We start from the raw sequence: 14,924 nt of genomic DNA on the forward strand, positions 1-14,924 counted from the left end.
CCCTGGGCCATCAAACCCCGTGTGCCCAGCTGCAGCTTCGATCTTCCTCCATTCTGGGGGCAAGGTGCTGGATTTTGGGGTCTTGCTGCTCGTTTCAGGACTTTTGAGAAGCTTGGTTGTGTTCTCCTCTTGTCCTGTTGTCCTGCAGCTGGAGAAGAAGGAGGTCTCTGAAGACAAGGAAGACATTGAGGGCAACCTCCTGCGCCCCACGGGGGTCACCTTGAGAGGGGCTCACTTCTGCCTGAAAATCTTCAAAGCTGAAGACTTACCCCAGAGTGAGTGTTGCCTTTTCTGGGCTGAAGCGTGCTGGATCCATCCAGCCCTTGGTGTTGCAGCAGGTCACAACATGCTGGAGAGGAGTAAGGGCACAGATTAGGAAACCTTATCCATTGCCTTGGTCCAAAGACCTTGTAGATACTGGTCAGTCGTAATGTACTGGGAGATAAGTGTTTTACTGGTGTAGACTGGTTTTCCCCTCCTGCTCCTCCCCACCTGGCTCAATGGAGATGCGCAGCCTGTGCAGGGAGCCGGAGCCGTCGGCCGACGCGTGCTTCCGTGAGCTTTCAGCATCTCCTCTCCTCGCAGTGGATGACGCCGTCATGGACAACGTCAGGCAGGTCTTCGGCTTCGAGAGCAACAAGAAGAACCTGGTTGATCCCTTCGTGGAAGTCAGCTTCGCAGGCAAGACGGTGAGTGGCTGGAGCGGGGCAGCACTCCCCTGGACCCTGGGCTGGGACAGCAGCTGCACACAGGGAAAATTTGGTCCTGGAATGGGGAAAATTTGGTCCTGGAATGGGAAAAATTCGGTCCTTTGCTTTGCTGGAGTGTTTGCAAAGGCCCCATCAGTCCTTGTCACACCCTGTCCTCTTCCCCAGCGTCCTGAAGCTGGGGGCTGAGGGCAGCCCGGCCGATGTCCCCATGCTTGTCCCCGTGTGCGCGGCACACTTGAAGCCGAGGGTTGCCACTGGAGATGGCGTGCTGGCCCACACCGCAGCAATTTCTTTGCTGGGCTCTTCGTGGTGCTGTTGCATTAAAAATGGGGCTGGAGAGGCTGAGCTCCCAGGGAAGGGGCATGGTGCGGCAGCGGAGGGTTGTGCTGCTCTTCTTGGCGCTGCCTGCAGCGAGCGGCCGGCTGTCCCCACGCCACCGAGTGTCCCCCCGTGACCGAGCCAGGGCGTGGAGGTGGCTCCGGTGGCTTTGCAGAGCCCCATCCCACTCCTGTTGCTGCCGGGTCCCCTTTGCCGAGCGATGCACCCAGGAGCTGCTGCTCACCTTTTGATCTGCAGAGACACGAAAGGGCTGAGTCTCCTCTGCCCATAAACCTTCCCCCGGGGACAGTGCACGTGGGGGCAGAGAGTCGGGGCATTATTCTGAGCAACCACAGGGAGAAGGGGGGCCGGTGTTTCTGGTGGTCCCGGGGGGGGGTAAGATCCCCAAGCAGCCCACAGTATCCTCCGCCTCATGCACAGAGGGGTTTACCCACACGGTGCGGAGCCCCACGGGGTCACCCATCGAACAGGGTCTGTATTTTGGGGATCTGAGGCCTCCCAGCGCTGTGGACGGGGCATGCAGCAGCCTTGCTTTGCTGAAGGCAAGGTGCGGCGCTGACTTTTCACCCCCCTCCCCATGTCCCACCTCCAGCTCTACTCCAGGATCCTGGAGAAGAACGCCAACCCGCAGTGGAACCAGCGCCTGACACTGCCGGCGATGGTGAGCGTGGGCCCCCCCGCAGCCCCCCACCTGCCCAACCCCACCGCTGCTCACCCCCCCTCTCCCTGCCTCTTTTCCCAGTTCCCTTCCATGTGTGAGAAGATGAGGATCCGGGTGACCGACTGGTGAGCAGGGAGGGGGCTCGCTGTGGGGGGCTGCCTGTGGGGTAAGCTGAGTTGGAGGAGCAGGACGGGCAGGGGGAGACCCCCAGGCAACCCCCCCCCCCGCCCCAGGTCCACAGTGCAGCAGCATCGGGTTGTGTTTCAGGGACCGTCTGACGCACAACGATATCATCGGCACCGCCTACCTCTGCATGTCCAAGATTTCAGCCCCCGGCGGGGAGCTGGAGGGTAAGGGGGGGCAGCAGGATGGGATTTGGGGTGCATGGCTATGGAAGACACCGCATGCTCGTGGCTGGAGGTTGGTCATGGCTTGGAGAGGGTGTCACGGCCACCATGGTCCCTGCCCGGTCGCTGGCGCTGGGGGAGACGTGGGATGAGGTGCTGGGGGTTGCTCCGTCCTGTGCTCTGTTTTCTGGTTGGACCTCACCCCTCCCGGTTTGTGGTTCTGAAGATCTTCAGGGCTTCCCAGGGTTCTTGGGGTGGGGTTGGTGCAGGGTTGGGAGATTTTGCTTCCTCTTTTCCTTGCCGAGCTGCGGTCCCCTGTGCGGCTGGTGATGGGCAGCGGCGTCACCGGTGCTGGCAGATGCCACGTCCCCCCTGTGTGTGCCCCTCCTTAGGTGGCTGTCACGAGGTGGGGGTTCAGCTCCAGCTTGTGCTGAGGGTGCTGTCCCAACTCCCAGGGGCTCTCCAAAGAGAGAGGAGACCTGCCAGAACATTGCAGAGAGGCTGGGGCTGGGCTCTGCTCCCAGGGGATCAGGGACAGGACAAGAGGGAACGGCTGGAAACTGCCCCAGGGGAGGCTCAGGCTGGGCAGGAGGAGAAAATGTTTCCCAGCAAGAGTGGTCCGAGAGTGGAACAGGCTGCCCAGGGAGGGGGGAGTCCCCATCCCTGGGGGGGTTTCAGGGCCGTTGGGATGAGCTGTGGGGGATGTGGGGTAGGGGAGAACTTTGCAGAGTCGGGCTGAGGGTTGGACTCGGTGATCCCGAGGGCTTTTCCAGCCTGAGTGATTCTGGGGTTCTCATTCTGTGAAACAAAGGACCACGGCAGCGGTGCCGGCAGGGATGGGCTGGGTGACACTGCCGGTGTCACCTGTGCCGAGCGGGAGGGCACGACTGCGGGACTACTGAGAGCCAGGACAGGGCCAGGAGCAGCAGCTGCCCTGACCTGCATGAGCATCTCCTGCTGCTAACAAGCTTCAGTGGCATCTGCAGCCCCATCGGGGCTCCCCTCGCTCTGCTCCCTTTGCTTTGTGCATCTCTCAGACTCTCGGGCACCCTTCAACCCCCCGCCCCATCACGAGCGTCCCCGTGCCGTAGGGACGCAGGACAGGGCTACCAGCAGCCCCCTGGACATCAGCCCACTGCAGAGCTGTAGCCACACATTCTGCAGCCTGTGTCCCCCCACCCCAGTGCTGCCTGGCTGTGCATGCAGGCATGGAGTTGGGGTGCAGCACTGTTCTCCACCGAGGTGCTTGTGTGTCCACGCCCCATCTCCCCCAGTTAAAGGGCAGCTCCTGGGCTTGTCTGGGGAGAGAGAGAGAGGCAGCAGGGGGAGGAGGAGGCTGCCGGGGTCTGCCCTGGGCACAGCCCACCCCACCGCTGAGACCTGCTGGATCCCGAGTTGGTGCTGGGCAGCTGCGGCTCCATCCAGCGTTTGCAGCCCGCGAAGCATCCTCCAGGGATTCTCAGCTCCTCCTGTTTCACACCAATCCCACAGCCCCTGGAAGAGTGATCGGGCTACGTAACAACCTCCCCCTTTCTCTCTGCCTCTCCAGTGTCTGTTGGCACCAAAAGCCCATGAGAGCATCCACCCTCGTTTCCCATAACCCTCCATCCTTCCTCCACGCCCCTGTCCAGCCTTTCCTAACCTCTCTCCATTTCTTTGTGCCTCAGATGAGTTTCCTGCTCTCGCGAAGCCTCTGAAAGCCTCAGACCGTACGTCCCCTTAGCCTCTCGGTTTGCAGTCGCCTTTTGGTAACTGTTTTGTGCTGGTTCAGCTGCGGTCAGGGCCGGAGCCTGGGCTGCGTTGTGCCTGGGCACCTTGGTGGGAAGATGGGATGTCTCCAGCATGGCCTCCCCCTGCCCCGAGGGAGCGTGGAAAGGGCTCTGCTGCCCTTCCCCACGGCAGGTTTGGGGTGTCTGTGTTGGGCAGCGGTGGCTTCATGGTCTGGTGGGTGCTGAGCCCGCTGTGCACAGGGAGCAGCCGGCTCAGGAGCTCAGAGCAGGACACTGTGAACGATTTCTGCCGCTTCGCTGCTCCTTCTGCTCGAGGTTGCATAAAAATCCTCTTCCGATCACTCTCTTCCTGCCTAAAGGGGAGCACGGGGCAGCTCCTTGGCTGGTATAAATCCCCTGCACTGGTTCACACCAGCAAAGCCATGCTCTCCTTCTCTGGGGACCCATCCTGGGACTAGGAAGCTCTGTGCCCCCTGCTCAGCCCCACGGCCCCCTTGTCTTTCTCTGGCAAAAAGGTAAGCGGTCATAGGACTCAAAGAGGGTGAAAACCTGCAGCGTTTCAGTGGCCTCCAGCTGCACGCATGTGGTCTCCATGGTCCTGCAGAGAAGCCCCGAGGGACACGTCCCCGAGGTGCCTTCGGGACTCTCTAACAGCTCTTTTCCCCTGTGGTCCCCAGCGGACGATGGGCTCGGGTTCCTGCCGACCTTCGGTCCCTGCTATATCAACCTCTACGGCAGCCCCCGGGAGTTCACCGGCTTCCCCGACCCTTACGAGACGCTCAATTTAGGAAAGGTGACGTCGGCTTCTTTCCAGCACAACCTAAACTTAACTACCGCCTTCCTTGGCAAAAAAAAGCTGCTATTAACCCAAACTGGCTTTGTTATTAGGAGCCTGCACTGCATTTTCTCCCCCTGGCTATTCCTGCTGGCTAAGCACCTCCTGATACTGCTCTGCTGCCCAAACGCTCTCTACCTTCGAGGAGCTTGCAGAAATACTTTGCCTGATCTCGCTCCTCCGCGATGAAGCCCACTGAAAGCAAAGGCAGAGCTTGCCTGTGGGGAGGGGGCACCACAGTCCTGACGCCTGTCCCTGGTGTCCCCCAAGGGCGAGGGAGTTGCGTATCGCGGCAGGATGCTGGTGGAGCTGGAGACCAAACTGGTGGAGCACGTGGAGCAGAAGGTGGAGGACATTTCCGCGGATGACATCCTGCGGGTGGAGGTAACGGCGTCTCTGTGGGGCACCCGGGCCCACGGGCTGTGGGGTCGGCCCTCCGGCGGCGTGGTGTGTGGGGGCACTGGGGAAGTGTCCCGTGAGCGGCGGGGTGGTTGGTGAGCTCCTGGAGGGTGTCTCCTGCAGCGTTTCCATCCCAAGGTGTCCAGCTTGCTCTGCCTGAGCTGCTGTAGGGTAGTGAGCAGGCCATGGTGAACAAGCTGCCCAGGGCAGGGTCAGGCTGGCTCTGAGGAAGGATTTCTGTGCAGAAGGGGCTGTTGGGCGTTGGAATGGGCTGCCCAGGGCAGGGGGGAGTCCCCGGGATCCCTGGAGGGGTTGAAGAGTCGGGCTGAGCCAGCGCTGAGGGATCTGGGGGAGTTGGGAACGGTCAGGGGGAGGGTCATGGTGGGGCTGGAGGAGCTGCAAGGGCTTTTCCAACCCGGATGGTTCTGGGATTCTGTGGAGAGCTGAGAGATTTGCCTCAACTCAGGCGCTGTCACAGATGTGTTCCTTTTGCTCATTTCTTCAGGTTTAAACCATGTTTTTTATGGAAAGTTCTAGCCTTCTCCTTTGTCGAGTTTCTTCTAAATACCTCACCCCAAATTCCCTCGCTGCAATTTATGCTTTTCTTCCCTGTGATGAACTTTTCCATCTTGGAGGCCTCGCTGAGCTGTCATGTGCCAGGGTAGCGGAGGGTCTGTGTGTAGGAGAGAGGTGGTGGTGGCTCCTCTACGGACACGGTCCCGTGCCTCTTGCAGAAGTACCTGCGCCGTCGGAAGTATTCCCTCTTCGCTGCCTTCTACTCAGCCACCATGCTCCAAGATGTGGACGATGCCATCCAGTTTGAGGTCAGCATCGGCAACTATGGCAACAAATTTGACAACACGTGCCTGCCCTTGGCCTCCACCACGCAGTACAGCCGGGCCGTGTTTGATGGTGAGCGACACCGGGGTGACCGAGCACTGGGCCAGGCTGCCCGGGGAGGGTGTGGAGTCTCCATCCTTGGAGATGTTCAAAACCCAACTGGATGTGGCCCTGGACAACCTGCTCCAGGTGATCCTGCTTGGAGCAGATGACCTCCAGAAGTTCTTGGTACCTCAGTCATGCTGTGGAGCAGTAATATGTGGCTGGGGAGGAGGCGGGGGAAGCCAGGAATAATTCTCTCAGCTCTGTGCTGGCTTGAAGTGATTTTTGGGCAGCACGTCGGTGCTAACGGTGCCCATTTCTCCTCAAGGGAGAGACGGTGCTTTGGGACGGCCTTTCCCTGGCTCCTGTGCGGCTCTCGCTCTGGTGTGAGATGTCCTCACCCCACTGGGGTGGTTCTGCTGGTTTCTGGCCTTGGTGCTCTGCAGGAGCTGCTGCGGCCATGGGGGTTGATGCACATCCCTTAGGACCTTGCTCTGTTGCATGTGGGTTTGGGGAACATAATTCCCATCCTCTTGCTCCAAAAGAACCCCAGAGATGCTGCATTGCCCCCCCCTTCATCTCTGCTCTGGCCCTGAGGAGTGGGGTCCCCTGTCACCCCAATATCATGAGCTCACCAGTGTGCTGTGCCCTCCAGGCTGCCAATATTACTACCTGCCCTGGGGCAACGTGAAGCCCGTGGTGGTGTTGTCGTCCTACTGGGAGGATATCAGCTACCGGACTGACGCTCAGAACCTGCTCCACTATGCAGCCGACAGGCTGGTGAGTGCTGTGGGGGCAAGGAGCATCGTCCACCTCCTTTCAGTCTGACCCAGCACTGAGGGATCTGGGGGAGTTGGGAACGGTCAGGGGGAGGGTCATGCTTGGGCTGGAGGAGCTGCAAGGGCTTTTCCAGCCTCCAGGATTCTGGGGTTCTGTGATTCTGACAGGGGTCATCTCCAGGCTGGGTCAGGTTTGGGCTTTGGTGACTCTTGTGCTGTGCAGGGGAAATCTGTCAGCGTCCTGGGTGTCCTGCTCGGCTCGTGGGGTGGTGGAGGGGAAGGGACCACCCTCGTCCTCGCTGGGGTGACAGGGGGGTGTGAACACAGTGCTTTGCTGTGCCCCCACCTGCCTACTGGTGCAGGTGCGGGAGGCGAGGACCTTCCTTCAGCTCCTGAGCTATTTACAGAATTTCTTGCTGTATTTCACTGTTGTTTCCCTGGAGCTGGTGCAGAGCCCTGGTGGGACCCAGGCTGGTGTTTCTGATCACAGGGAGCAGCCCCAGGAGCTCGTTGGGAGGCTCCTGTGTGTGGGGTGGAGTGGGGCGCCCGTGGGGGGCCCTGCTGTGCAACTCCTCTTCCCCACCTATCATGCAGGAAGAAAACCTGGAGAAGCTCCACCTTGCTCTCAAGGCCAACCACTTGCCGAGTGAGCTGGACGCCCTGGGTGCCCAGCTGATGGATGACATCATTGCCGACTGCAGGTATTTTCTGCTGGGTTTGACTGTGAGCCTTTCCATGCCGTTACTGTGAGAGCACTTATTTATCTTGGAAGGGACCACTTCTTTTTTTTTAATTATTTTTATTTTCTCTGAAAAACGCTGGTCCTTTGGTAATGTTTGCTTCAAACGTTGCTGAGCCAAGGCACGGGGTTGAAAAGGTGACATTTAAGGCAAGTCATAAATTTCCAGCCTTTATGCGAGGGCTGCAGCGGGGCTCACCTGAATGAGCATCATTGTGTCGGGGCAGGAGCTGGAGCCAGCCCGCCTGGAGGGACAGTGGGACTTGTGGATTGAGGAGCCACCCATGGGCCTTCCCCGTTGAGTCTGCGTAGGAGGCACCCGTGCAGAGCACCCAAAGGGCTGTGCAGTGGGTGTTGTGTGTCCGACGGCTGGGCGGGGGGACGGGGATGTCGCAGGGCTGGATGGCACATGGGCAGCACCACCAGTATCCGCCGCTGCTTTGCCTTTCTAAACTCTTGAACATTCATTCAAGGGGGGCTGGCGGGGTGCCACGGGCTTTCCCTCCGCAAAGCCTCGTTTTTTGGGCTGGATTGTGCTTTGTGCGGATGAGGAGCTGCTCCAGGGAGCATCGCTGCGGTACGACCACAGCGTTTTATCCCACAGCTCAGCCCTCAGGAAGGTGTTTCAGGGACTGCCCTCAGCAGGGTCCTGGGGCCGTGGTTCCCTTCCCAGATCTCTTTGAGGTTGCCATCACGTTGCTCCTTTCCATCCTCTAGTCATACTAAGCAATATTAAGCACAACCCAACCCAACCATCCGGCCGTTTCCTACCTGAAACTGTGTGTGTCATCCGTGGCACATCTCGACGAGCACGAGAGTTGTCGTCCTGTTTATTTATCATCCAATGAAAATGGGGTTTATGGAGCCCAGTCCCAGCCCGAGGGGGGAATGCTGTGACTGGTGGGGGGCTGCTGGTTAGGAACCGGGAGCAAGAAGAACATTAATAACAACAGCACCGTAAATCACTGTATTTTACAGGAAAACCTCTAAACGGCTCAACGCAGCGATGATCCTCCTGGACTCCTGAAGCATTTATCCAGCAGCTTGAATCAATTTATATTAAAATGTGTGTGTGTGTGTGTGTGTGTGTATGTCTCAGCCAGAGTCCCATCCTGATGTGTTGGGGCTGCAAGTGTGGTTTGAAGCTCCTTGGCATTGCCGTGTTCCCCGAATGTATCTTTGGTGGCTTGTTAATTCCTTGGCAGCTGGTTGAAGAGGAGGAAAAAAAAAAATTTAAAAAGACAGCAAAGCCCCATGAGGGGGTGAGTGAGCTGCTAACGCTGCATCTCTGCCCGTCCCCACAGCCTGAGCCTGCCCGATGTCCTGGGGAAGCCAGCCAGCACCCACCTGGACCAGAACATGTACCGCTTTCGCAGCACCAACCTGGAGCAGATAGTGAAGGCAGCCCTGAAGCTCAAGCATGAGGACTCGAGCCTGTCGGCGGCCCTGGAGCAGGCAGAGGACTGGCTCTTGAGGCTGAAGGCCATGGCAGAGGAGGTAATGCTGCAGGAGCTGCTTTTGACCTTGAGGGGTCTTGTTCTTCCCAAGCCCTCCCTCACGGTGCAACGGCTCTGAGCAATTGCCCGGTGATGTGGGGGGAAGCAAAGAGATAACGGTGCTCTCACGGGCAGAGTCCTGTCCCCCCGTGCATGGGTTGTACGTGTGCCCCCGCTGCAGTGATGGGACCCGAGTTAGGAAGGGGCCAGGTTTGGCACCCAGCTGTTGAGGCTCATGGCAGAGCTCTACCACGCAGCCAGTGAACCCCCAACCTAAACTGGCCTGGCCTGGCTGAGGAGAGCAGGGATGGGAGAAACGGGGGGCCCTGGCCAGACCCAACTGGGATCTGGAGCTGCTGAAATGGGGTTTGGGTCAACTGGTCTCACCCCATGGGCTTGGGTTGGCAGTTGGACTCGGGGTACAGCTGCTCTCCAGCCTCCCACATCCCTCCGCAGCTGCTGTGCTTGTTTGGAGCCCTGCCGATTGGACACTATGGCTTTTGTGTTTTCCAGCCCCAAAACAGCCTGCCCGATATAGTGATCTGGATGCTGCAGGGAGACAAGCGCGTCGCGTACGCCCGCGTGCCGGCCCACGAGGTCCTTTTCTCCAGGAACATCCCCAGCTGCTGCGGCAAGAACTGCGGGAAGCTGCAGACCATCTTCCTGAAGGTACCTTGGCTTCAGATGTGTGTGCACGCATGATGCTCATTTCAGAAACATTTTTTCCCTAAAAAAAAAAAAGAGGGAGAAATCAAGCAGGGGAAACCTGAAATCCCAACACAAAGTTAACCCACAAGGGCCCAGGGCTCCGATGACCCCCAGCCCCAGTTTCGACCCTGTTGAAGCTCGTTCCTGCCCAGTGAGAGCCTGGCTGTGCTTCTGGTGGAGTTCAGCTCCTCTTACGTGGGTCTGCAGCAGATCCCCATGAATATCTTCATATTTTCTGCAAGTTCCTGGGCCGTGAAGATGGGTGCACTTTGGCCCAGACAGTGCTTTTTTAAAAAATATGTTTTATTTTTTTATTTTTTAAAGTTATTTTATGTTTTTCAAAATTCCTGACCCTCTGCCACCCCAGGAAATTCAAGCTGTGGCCTCTCTGCCAGGCACTTACCAAGCTTCTCACATCTCAAATGATATTTCTTTGGCCTTTTGCTGCGTGCCAGCTTGAGAGCAGACAATCAGTGCTGAACAAGCTCTGAAAAAATAAAGTGAAATAAAAGAAACTGAATAAACCCCAAAACCCCAAGCCCAGCTGGCAGCAAAAGACGAACTAAAGTATATTGGTTTTTTTCTGTACTTTAGCTCTGGATGGAAAACCAGCATCACTCAAAGGGGAAAAAAAGTAACTGAGAGAGAGAAAAAAGGGCAATGAGACATCTCCCTGTTTATTCTTTCTATTTTTGCTGAATTATGTTGGCTGGGTTTGGTGTCCCGCCCTGAAGGGTTTCTCACCAAGGCGCAGAAGCCCTGACCACCGGGGCTTTGAAGCTCCTCAAGGTCATCCCCAAAGTGCTCTACACACTGTTGATGTTGTCCCAGTTCCCAGGGATGTTCCATGTCCCACCTATCCCCTGGCTGGGGCTACGGCAACTTCATTCCCGCCACCCCCAGCTTCGCATCCCGAGCATCTCCCCTTAATATCCTCCTCGGGGTTATTAACGGGGCTCTGCCCTTGGCAGTACCCCCAGGAGGAGGCCATGGGGCCGAGGATCCCAGCTCAGATCCGGGTCCAGCTCTGGTTTGGGCTGTCGGTCGATGAGAAGGAGTTTAACCAGTACGCCGAGGGGAAGCTCTCCGTCTTCGCCGAAACCGTGAGCATCTCTCAGGGAGCACCACAAAGGGTTTTTTTTTTTTCTCTCCAGGGTGGGCAGCAACTCCACCATGGAGGGGAGAGGGTGGGCTAGACCATGGGTGAGAGCACTGCTGGGTGGGGAGTCACATCAGCCCCTACAAACTGTGAGAAGAAAGAGCTGTTTCCACCAACATCCAGCCCAAAAGGCCGGGGAGAAGGTTGGTAATGAGCCATAAAGCCACGTTGTGGCTTCACATCTCCTTCCACCTGCAGGGGGGGAACTCATGGGGTGCCCATGGGGGTGGGGAGGTTAGGCTCTTCCCAGGACGTCTGTCCTCAGGACGGGGCTCTCCAGGAAGGAAGGGATTACTGATAGGATTTCAGAAGGTTTATTCATGGGATTTTGTGCCTCCAATGCAAAAACCTCTCTGCTTTTGCTCCCCCAGTATGAGAACCAGACCAAGCTGGCGCTGGTGGGGAACTGGGGTACAACTGGTCTGACTTACCCCAAATACTCAGATGTCACTGGCAAGATCAAGCTGCCTAAGGACAGCTTCCGCCCCTCCACGGGCTGGACCTGGGCTGGGGACTGGTTCATCTGCCCAGAGAAGACGTGAGTGATGGTTTTCTGCCAAGATCAGAGCCTGGGTGGGCTGTCCCGGGCACCCCAAAAACCTGAGCAGATGCTAAGCTGGTGGCAAGGTCACCCAGAAAGCTGGATGGAGGTCGGGGGTGCCACAGGGGTTCCTCATCTGCTCTCCCCATCCTTGGTAGGGAAAAACATTAATGTAAAACACATCATCTCTGCGTTGGGTGATGTCCCTGGGGTGGTGGGTGCTGCGCAGGTGCTCACAGACATGATGGCCCCGGCACCCAGGGGAGCCCCTGACACCATGCATCCCCCCGTGATGCAGGTTGCTGCACGATGCGGACGCTGGGCACCTGAGCTTCGTGGAGGAGGTGTTTGAGAACCAGGTCCGGCTGCCTGGAGGCCAGTGGATCCACATGACTGATGCCTACACTGATGTGGTAAGGGCAGAGCGGGCAGCCGGGGGCTGAGCACCACCCCAGGCTGCAGTGGCAGAAGCCCCCGGGCACTCAGGAGAGGTTTAGGCATCTGCTGGGCATTGTTTGATTGAAAACACCCCTGTGTCCCACAGAACGGGGAGAAGGTCCTACATAAGGATGAAATAGAGTGTCCTCCGGGCTGGAAGTGGGAAGATGTGGAATGGGACACGGATCTCAACAGAGCTGTGGATGAGAAAGGTATCAGAAAGCAGTTTTGGGCATCTGTCCTGTTTTCATCCCCTTTGCCCATCGTGGTGTTTCCTTCCACGGTCCCATCCGGCGCTGGGGATGACAACATCCCCTTGGTGGCTGTGTGAGCTGCCCCGATGGCCTCAGGAGAAGGGGCTCAGGCCCTGGGGATACCCTCTTCCCCTTGTTCTGGCTGAGGCTGGGGCTGTGGGGTGGGCAGCCACAAAAGCAGCACTTTCCTTGCTGCTGGGGTCAGTCCAGGCTGCTCTTCTGGAGGATCTTACCTGGCTTCTGGCGAAAGAGAAATGGGCCATCAGACCAGAGAGCATCCGAGAGTGTCACAAGGTTGGGGTGGCCTGAGGAAGGAAGGACCGAGAGGTCCCCAGGCTGTGACTTTGAGCCAAAGGCTGGTGGGACACCAGGAATCCACCACCTGGGCATCCCCTGAGGGCCAGCTCCACTGGGCAGCACCAGGAGTAGGTTGTCCTCTGCGTGGAGCAGCAAACTGGGAAAGCGCCTTGTATCTGGAGAAACCTTCGCGCTTAAAGCTGCTCCAGTGCCGATGGGTGTGAGGGGAGGTCCGTGAGGCGCGGGAGGGGGCTCTTCTCCTGCCTTCGCCCAGGTGTCTCCTTCTCCCCAAGGCTGGGAGTACGGCATCACCATCCCTCCCGACCGCAAGCCCAAGGCCTGGGTGCCGGCCGAGAAGATGTACCACACCAACCGGCGACGGCGCTGGGTGCGGCTTCGCCGGCGGGACCTGGCGCAGATGGAGGCCATGAGGAGGGTAGGGTGGGGCTGGGGAGAAGAGGGTGGGGGCGGCCTGGGGCTGTGTCCCCGTCTCTCTGCATGACGGTGGAGGTGCTTGGCCTTCTGCAGAGACCTCCTGTGCTTTGGAGCCTGGTGGCGCAGGTCTCGGCGTTGGAGCAGTCAGCAGCCTCTGTGGTTTCCACCATGGGGGTCAACACCTCCCAGAGGCGGGGACTGCTCCAGGGGTGCTGCGGGGTGGGATGGGGACCTCCACCAGTGCCATGAAGCAGGTCGGGGTCCGGGGCTGGCAGAGGTTCTGTCTGTCCCCTGTCCCAGTCCCGCTTCCCTCTAGGTGGTGCAATTGGACTGCAAATACCACCGCAGCGCTGCCGCTCCTCCCTCCCCCCAGCCAGTTCCCCAAGACACTTTCCTCTCTTTCCAGCACTTCTAGACAATTGTGGCTGGAGAGCACGGGCAGGCCCTGCCACCCCATCTGCCAAAGGGCTGCAAGTGTCACAGGGACGTGACAGAGCTCTGGGGAGAAAAAGTCTTCGTGAGCTTGTGACCGATGCCCAGGGAGACGTTACAGTGGTGGCAGAACTGTGGTGGCCCTGGGAGGGATCAGAGGTGGTGGCCAAGTGGAGGGCAGGCTGGGAAGATGGAGGCATTGGTGCTCCACAGGCCTGGGCAGGATGTGGCCCCCTCCTTGCTCAGCAGGGGCAGCCCCCAGTCCCGCGACCCTTCTCCAAGTGGGGTTCACCCCAGGGACTGGCTGAAGGGCTGAATCCCCAGGCAGGGGCTTGGCAGCGTGGGGTTCACTCTTGGGCTCGACGATCTTAAGGGTCTTCTCCAACCTGAATGATCCCGTGATGCTCCTCCGTGATTCTAAGCTGGAGGCATACAGGGAGGACGTGGGGTGGGACAACTGTAGCAGGCAACAGCTTGAAGAGGCTGGACCCAGGTTTGGGTGGGCACAGCCTTGGCCCTGGAGAGCCCCACGCACAAGTGGCTTTGCCCTTTGGCTGTGCCAGGGCCCCACCACTGTCACCTGCAGAGGGGCCGTGGGGCGGTGGGACCGAGCCCCACGCTGAGCCCCGGCCTGTCCCTGCCCGGCAGCACAAGCAGGAGGAGCTGGACGGGGAGGGCTGGGAGTACGCCTCGCTCTTCGGCTGGCGCTTCCACCTCAAGTACCGCCGGACCGACACCTTCCGCCGCCGGCGCTGGAGGCGCAGGATGGAGCCCCTGGAGCGCACCGGGGCCGCCGCCGTCTTCGCCTTGGAGGGCGCCCTGGTAGGTGCACACCTTTTCCCCAGAAGATTTCTGCCTGGGAGGGGGAGCCTGGTCGGGTCTGCTCCCACCCTCCATCCCATCCCAGGGAATGGGCCCGGAACAATTATCATAATTATCTGCTGCTCGTTATCTGCCGCCTGCACCCGCCGCTGTTTGTTTAGCTAATTCTGGCTTTCTTAATACACTGGATTTCATAATCCTTTGGCTTTTCCCATAACTAAATGAGAACCAACCACAGCAGCACAAAGCCCCTATTATAGGACTTTTTTTTTTTTTTCTCCCCCCATTTGGCTTTTTTTTCCTCCTGCCCTGCTCTGTCCTTCCCCCCGTCCAGCGCTGGAACCCAGCAGCCCCTTTGGGACACAGGCGGCTCCACGGCGCTCGCATGTATCAGCTCTGAGCTCACAGTGGCCCCATCTGGGGGAGTCCTGGCACCCCCAGGGCTGTTGGTGGGACCTTGGCTTCTCTCCCCCCTTCACCCTGGGGCCCATTGGTGTGATTTTCAGCCAGATGCTTCGCTCCTTTGCTTCTCGGCAGAGGCAATCGAGGAGGATTTAGCTGGAAAACCCTACAACATGGGGAGTGTGTCCATGCACATGCGGGGGGGTGTGTGCACACCCGTGGGGCTGTGCAGGAACCCCCCGTGCCCTTTCATGGCTCTGGGGATGAGGGGAGGTTGATGGGGGGGTGTCTGATGGGGCTGTCTTGGGGGTCTGCTCAGCCGCGTGGTTCTCCAAGGGACTTGGCCGTACCCCCGTGTCGCCGTCGTTAGCCCACAAATGAAATGGCTTTGTGAGTCTGGCTGCTGACAGACCCGTCTGCTGGGGGTGCCAGGGGATGTGGGGGAGGCCTGGGGGGAGGAAAATCTGCCCCTCCTGCATGGGGAGCAGAGGCTAAAGCAAAAGGGGAGAGAAGAAAAAA

The 14,924-nt window shown here is 58.8% G+C and overlaps 1 protein-coding gene across 13 annotated transcripts in view; it reads left to right on the top strand.

Annotated features, from left to right (window-relative positions):
* The window catches only part of DYSF (dysferlin), a 101,857-nt gene that overhangs the window by 12,318 nt on the left and 74,615 nt on the right, over nt 1–14,924 (top strand). For 8 of the 13 annotated variants that reach the window (XR_012633521.1, XR_012633520.1, XM_074904214.1 and 5 more), the window contains 19 exons: nt 149–275; nt 586–689; nt 1,642–1,710; nt 1,792–1,835; nt 1,978–2,060; nt 3,725–3,766; nt 4,465–4,580; nt 4,893–5,006; nt 5,756–5,933; nt 6,559–6,683; nt 7,277–7,383; nt 8,726–8,918; nt 9,431–9,586; nt 10,597–10,728; nt 11,156–11,322; nt 11,624–11,738; nt 11,870–11,975; nt 12,608–12,750; nt 13,830–14,003. Coding sequence is in view for 11 of the 13 variants with exons in the window: in XM_074904214.1 (XP_074760315.1) it covers nt 149–275; nt 586–689; nt 1,642–1,710; nt 1,792–1,835; nt 1,978–2,060; nt 3,725–3,766; nt 4,465–4,580; nt 4,893–5,006; nt 5,756–5,933; nt 6,559–6,683; nt 7,277–7,383; nt 8,726–8,918; nt 9,431–9,586; nt 10,597–10,728; nt 11,156–11,322; nt 11,624–11,738; nt 11,870–11,975; nt 12,608–12,750; nt 13,830–14,003 (2,295 nt within the window). In the remaining 2 variants the exon portion in view is untranslated. The remainder of the gene's footprint in view (nt 1–148; nt 276–585; nt 690–1,641; nt 1,711–1,791; nt 1,836–1,977; nt 2,061–3,724; nt 3,767–4,464; nt 4,581–4,892; nt 5,007–5,755; nt 5,934–6,558; nt 6,684–7,276; nt 7,384–8,725; nt 8,919–9,430; nt 9,587–10,596; nt 10,729–11,155; nt 11,323–11,623; nt 11,739–11,869; nt 11,976–12,607; nt 12,751–13,829; nt 14,004–14,924) is intronic. The other 5 variants (XM_074904222.1, XM_074904224.1, XM_074904220.1 and 2 more) reach the window with 1 other exon arrangement.

This window comes from Athene noctua, chromosome 4 (assembly GCF_965140245.1).
Source record: "Athene noctua chromosome 4, bAthNoc1.hap1.1, whole genome shotgun sequence".
Taxonomy (NCBI): Eukaryota; Metazoa; Chordata; class Aves; order Strigiformes; family Strigidae; genus Athene; species Athene noctua.